Raw genomic sequence first — 5629 nt, forward strand, 5'->3', positions numbered from 1 at the left:
TTGTCCACAACGAAAGCCGCTGGCAGCTCAAGGTCAAGTTCCGCACCGGCCGCGCCTTCTACCTGCAGCTGCGGGCCCCGCCGGAGACCCGTGACCGCGAGTTCGGCCAGTGGGTGCGGCTGCTCTACCGCCTGCGCTTCCACTCGGCCGAGGGAGCCGTGCCCTTCACGCAGGAGTACTCGGCGCTGGAAGACTGGGAGGAGGGCGACGAGGACGAGGACGAGGACGAGGACCCGGCCGAGGGGCGGGAGGTGAGGGGGCCGGAGGGCAGCAAGTCCGGGGTGGGGGCTGGTGCGGCTCCTGGTCTGCGGGAGGAGCAGGGGAGGGGCGCCCTGGACGCCTGGGTCTGAGTGGAGGTGACCGGGGACCCGGGGACCCGGGGACCCGACTCCTGAATTCCCGGGTTATGAAGGCCGTGCGTGGAGGACGGCAGGACCTCGAAACACCGGGTCCGCAGGGCCCTGGTGTGCCAGCTGAGCCCTAGAGTCCCTGACCGGGCCCCCCTCTCCACATGGGGGCTGGAGAGGGCGGGGTCACCCAGGCCTGGGGACAGGCGGGGCACTGGCCCCTGGGGGGGCCTCTTTGTCCCGTCCCAACACCACACCCCCAAACCTCAGCCACACGCGCAGTCCAGTCGAGGCCACTGACGCAAACGCGCTCTCGCACCCAGCTTCAAGCCACGGAAGCCAGACTGGACCCGTTGGCCTCTGAACTCTGGGGACTGTGACTGCCCCAGCACCCTCGAGGTCGCCAGCGCGCCAGAGATCTAAATTCCCTACTTCAGGGCCAGACAGATGGATTATTAAAGTTAATAAAGGTCGGCCGCTAAGAACCCCTTGCCAGGTCCCGAGCGCTGTCCCCACAGCCGCGAACTCAGCCCGGCCGCCTGGCGACACGGTGTGGCCGCCGGAGCGTGCCCTTCGGTGCATGGGGTCCCGCCCCTTGGGGCCACGCGGAGACCCGCGCCCCCCACTCCATCCCGGCCACCGCGGCTGCGGGTCTGCCCCTTCCCCACTCTGGGTAGTGAGTCTGGGGGCGGGACCTCCCCTCCTCTTGGGGTCCCCTCTGCGGCCTATAGTTGCCATGGCAACGCAGCCGCCTCACTAAAGGCGGAGGTCTCAGCGTGCTCTGTGTCCACCAGGAAGCTGCCCGGTGGGGGTTGGTCGCCACAGCAACCTGGCTGTCCCCCTACCCGTCTCTGGGTGACTAACCCCTGTGGCGGAGGAAGGCGGAGCTACAGGTTCAAGGACAGACACAGGACGCAGACAAGACTATCATCTCAGTGATAATTCCGGAAAAAAAAACTGTTCGGGGTTGGGGCGGGACTCAACCCCCGATTCTCTGGGCAGCGGAGAGCGTCTCAGTTCGGCACTGTGGGGGAGATGAGAAAAGGTTGGGTGAGGGGGACCGCGGGCCCGGGCCTTCTCTCCCCCAGTGCCTGTGCCCCGCCAGGCCCCTCCGCCTCGGGCCCCGTCGCCAGCAGGGGGAGCTGTGTCCCCTTTTCCTCCCCGCTCCCCACCCTCGTCTGCGGGGCGGCACCCCAACACCACGCTGCTCCTGAACTCCAGTCTGGGGCGTTCTGATGAGGGACTTCTGAGCAGCTGCTAGCGACAAGCAGTCACCAGAATCCTGAAGTGGGGATATTTCTGAGCTGATTCGACAGTGGACAGAGGACAGGACGTGAGAAATCGGGTTGGCCTGGGAGGATGACGGCCATGAAGGCTTGGAGAGTGAGGGGTCTCCCTGAGCCCCCGGTAAGGGTCTGTCTCGCTGGGCTGTCAGGGACACGGAAGTCACAGTGTGGGACGGATTCTGGAAGCCCCCTCTGAGGGACTTGACTAGTGGCCTCCCCACAGAGCCTTGACTGGCGGATATTTGATGGACAGGAGCCTGAGGTGGGAGAGGCGTGGATGAGTGTTCCAGATGGAACAGCTTGTGCAAAGTCCCAGGGGCAGGAGGACACGTGGCCAGTTTGTCCAACTGCCAAGAGCTCGATGTGGCTGGAACAGTATGGGGGAAAATGAGCATGTGGAGCAGGAGGTGGGTGGGGCTGCCAGCCACAGGACAGTGACCCAGTGACCACGGCTGAGGGGATCCAGGGCTGCTGGGGAGCCTGAGGAGGCCGGGTCCACCCTGGATGGATAGAGCCCCCCCAGGGCCCTGTGTGGGGAGAGAGACAGAGATGGGGAGGGGCCGGGACCATTCAGGAAGAAGAGGTCACATGAGGCTGGGGCTGGGACTGTGGGGCAGAGCGAGGCCTGGCCAGGAGGAACAATGCTCGGGGGCGGGCTGCAGAGGGAGGCGTTTTTCGGGGCCCCCACAGGCAGCCCTGTCCTGCCCCTACCCATGTTCGTTTGGACACCACGTCCACCCGAGGCCCTGGTAACCGTTTGCTAAGCGATCCCCGTTCACTTCTTCGTTGTCCTTCGAATCCTTTGGAAAACCTTGGACAGCCGCCCAGACTGGGGCCGGCACTGCTCCGCCCCACCCCTCCGATGCCCTGTGCCGCCCTCACTCCAGCTGTGCCCGTGCGCCGCTCCTCCGGGGTCTGGCCCCGGTGTCCACCTTCCCCCCACCGAGGGCCTAGGCTGACGGGTGACGGCTGTGCGCTCAGCTCTGCGCAGCATGGTGCCTCTGGTTAGCTTCGTGAAGGGCGTGGGCGCGGCTGGCCAGGCAGAGGGGCCGCCAGCTCACCTCGGACGTCCAGCTTGCACTCGGCCAGTGCCTCACCCAGCTCATTGACGGCCAGGCAGGAGTAGGTCCCCGAGTCAAAGGGCGATGGTCGGCGGATGCTCAGCGTCAGGACCCCCTGGAAGTTGGTCATCAGGAACTTGGGGTCTTCGCGGATCTCCATCTTGTTCTTCATCCAGACCACCTTTGGCTGTGCAGGGGGGCGGGAGAGGAGGCCAGCTTAGGAGCGTCCCCTGGCTCACGTCAAACGGGCCTTGGGAGGAAGATCCGGATTCTATTCTATTGGCCGTGCCACCTCCTAATGCGGCCGGGTGACCTTGGACTGGTTGCTTCTCTGACCCTCGGTCTCTCCTCCCGTAAGAGTGAGAGCTCCCTCCTCGCAGTGACGGGTCCCACTGACCCTCTTCCCGCACCGCCCACCCCCTCTGCCCCACCAGCCGCACCGGCCACCTCACTGTTCTTCACACAAGCCAGACAGGCTCCCGCCTCGGGACTTCGGCACCGTCTGCCCTCCCTCCTCCTGTCCCCTGACCAGCTCCTGCCCGTCTCAGGTCTCAGCTCGCACGTCATTCCCTGGACCGGGTCCCGAAGGCCCGCTTTACACTCGTGACCGCCCGTGCTGCTCTGGCACGCCTGCCGCCCTTTATAACTTTATAGTCATTTGCGTGACTTTGAATGAGTGCCGGTGTCCCCCAGCATCCACGAGCAACTCTCCTCTGACTCATGAGCACATCGAAGCAGGGAAAAAATAAATGAAGCGAATGATGAATGAATGAATGATGTAAACAAGCAAATGCAGCGAATGAATGAACTGAGTAAATGGATGGACTGGGAGGTGAGTGAATGCGTGGAGGAGTCAGTGAATGAAGCAGACAGATGGACGTGGAGGGCGTGAACAGATGAATCAGCTTTGCCTCCAGGGCCTGAGGCCGAAACGTTGCACATTAGGCCAGAAGGCGGCCAAGTTTGTGTGTCAATATGTTCGTCCCCGTGGGCCCTGTGGTCTCTGCAGCCACGGACACTATGCCAGCAAGTGTGCGGGGTCGTGTTCCAATAAAGCTTTATTTAAAGAAACCAGCGGCATGGATTTGGCCCACTGGCTGTGGTTTGCCAGCCCCTGGTCTAGGTGAGGCGCAAGTGTCCATGTTCCCAGATAGCGACTGGAAACTGGGTGGGATGGGGAGACACGGTGGGCCCTGGGGGACTCCATTCTGGGGGTGTGTCAAGTGCGAGGCTCTGGACTGGGGCTCCAGTCGGAGGAGGCGGGGAGACGGGTGAGAAGTGAGCAGACCCCACGGACAGAGGAGAGGGAAGGGCGCCAGGGAGGAGCGGGGGCTCCGTCCGGGCGGGGATCCCCTCCGGGGTCACGCACGCATGCACGCACGTACCTTTGGGTCGCCTCTGACGGCACAGTTGAGGGCGGCATTGTAACCAGCCACCACCACCCGGTCCAGCAGCGGCGTCAGGAACTTGGGGGGTGTCCGGAAGTCGTGCTGCTTGTACTCGAACGGTTTCATGTTGATACCTGGGGGAGGGGAGGCGCGTCTATGAGGCGACCCACCTGGCTCGTCCCCCCCGCACCCCGCCCCACCTCTCCGTCACCAGGAGCCATCGGCTTGGAGTCTGCAGGGGCGTGGGGGGGGGTGTGCAGAGGGGTCACAGTCAGATCAAAGCCTCAGAAGGGGCCCGGCCCCTGCTCAGGAGGGTGGTGGTACCTGACTTGAGGATCCGGGCGGTGGTCTTGGAGACGCCAGGGGACTCGCTGAGCCCACAGACGTTCTCACTGAAAACGCGGAAATAGTACTCGTTGCCCACGATGAGATCGGCCACGGTGCAGTGGGTGTGGCGACTGCGCTCGTAGACGGTGAACCACTCCTAGCGTGGGGACGGGAAGGGCCGGGAGCGTCAGGGGCCAGACGCAAGACCCCAAGGGGGGGAGGAAAGCACGCCCGAGTGTGCGCGGAGCTAAGAAAACCCGCCGTTCCCAGCAGCACTGTCGGCAGAGGCCGGAAGGTGGGACGACCCAAGCGCCCATCGGTGGGTGTAGGGCGCCCCAGAATGTGGGAGGCGCAAGCCATGGAACATTACTCAGCCATGAAAAGGGAGGAGGCACTGACACCTGCTACAATGTAGCGCCCATACCTAGAAAAGGGGAGGCGGAGCGGAAGCCAAGCACAAAGGCTACATGTTGTGTTGTTGTGTCCGCAGGACACGCCCACGACAGGCAAATCCGCAGAGAGAGAGAGCAGGTGGGTGGTTGTTGGGGACCGGGTGGGAGTGGACGGGGGTCACTGCGTAATGGCTACGGTGTTTCTTTGTAGGTGAAGGAAATGTCTTGGGACTAGGTAGAGGGGGGGATGGTTGCGCAATGCAGGAAACATACTAAATGCCACTTTAAAAGGGTTAATGCTTAATGATGTGAATAAGAGAAAGAAAACCCATCACGCCCCAAATATCAGTGGGAAGCCTTCCCTCCCAGCCCCAGCCCGTTCTCCCAGTCCCTCGGTGTCTCGATTTCCCCAGCTGAGACATACGGACAGCAGCGCCTGCCCTGTCGTCAGCCCGCTGCCCCGCACCCCAGCTGATCCCTCGCAGCCCCAGGCCCCTCTGGTCCCTCACCATGGTTTTCTTGTCAGCTTTCTGGATGAGATACCCCGTGACCTCACTGTTGCCGTCATCCTTGGGGGGCTGCCACTCCACCAGCGCATTGGTGCCCCACACCTCCTTCACGGTCACGTTCACCGGTGGCCCTGCCTTTTCTGAAGCGGGGGTGGGCGTTACGCCATTCAGGCTCTTCACTCCCCTCCCCTGCCCCTCAGGGCCCCGTGGCCGCCCCGCCCCGCCGCGCACCCACGACGCAGATGCAGATGGTGGCGGTGTCCTTCATGTTCTCGATCTGCACGCACAGCTCGTACTCGCCCGAGTCGGAGCGGGCCGC

At 63.5% G+C, this 5629-nt stretch overlaps 2 protein-coding genes across 2 annotated transcripts in view; one reads left to right on the forward strand and one right to left on the reverse strand.

The window, feature by feature from the left end:
• FAM71E1 (family with sequence similarity 71 member E1) overlaps positions 1 to 3765 on the forward strand; it is a 7935-nt gene extending 4170 nt beyond the window's left edge. The window contains exons 5-6 of the mRNA XM_025048186.1: positions 1 to 251; positions 671 to 3765. The exon at positions 1 to 251 is cut by the window's left edge and continues 10 nt beyond it. Of these exons, the coding sequence (XP_024903954.1) occupies positions 1 to 251; positions 671 to 727 (308 nt within the window). The 3' untranslated portion in view covers positions 728 to 3765. The remainder of the gene's footprint in view (positions 252 to 670) is intronic.
• Positions 2627 to 5629, reverse strand: part of MYBPC2 (myosin binding protein C, fast type) — an 18526-nt gene continuing 15523 nt past the window's right edge. The window contains exons 20-24 of the mRNA XM_006905104.3: positions 5542 to 5629; positions 5311 to 5450; positions 4407 to 4566; positions 4080 to 4216; positions 2627 to 2881 (exon numbers count right to left, since the gene is read on the reverse strand). The exon at positions 5542 to 5629 is cut by the window's right edge and continues 4 nt beyond it. Of these exons, the coding sequence (XP_006905166.1) occupies positions 2639 to 2881; positions 4080 to 4216; positions 4407 to 4566; positions 5311 to 5450; positions 5542 to 5629 (768 nt within the window). The 3' untranslated portion in view covers positions 2627 to 2638. The remainder of the gene's footprint in view (positions 2882 to 4079; positions 4217 to 4406; positions 4567 to 5310; positions 5451 to 5541) is intronic.

The sequence above is a fragment of the Pteropus alecto genome, unplaced genomic scaffold (genome assembly GCF_000325575.1).
Source record: "Pteropus alecto unplaced genomic scaffold, ASM32557v1 scaffold41, whole genome shotgun sequence".
In the NCBI taxonomy this organism is placed as follows: domain Eukaryota; kingdom Metazoa; phylum Chordata; class Mammalia; order Chiroptera; family Pteropodidae; genus Pteropus; species Pteropus alecto.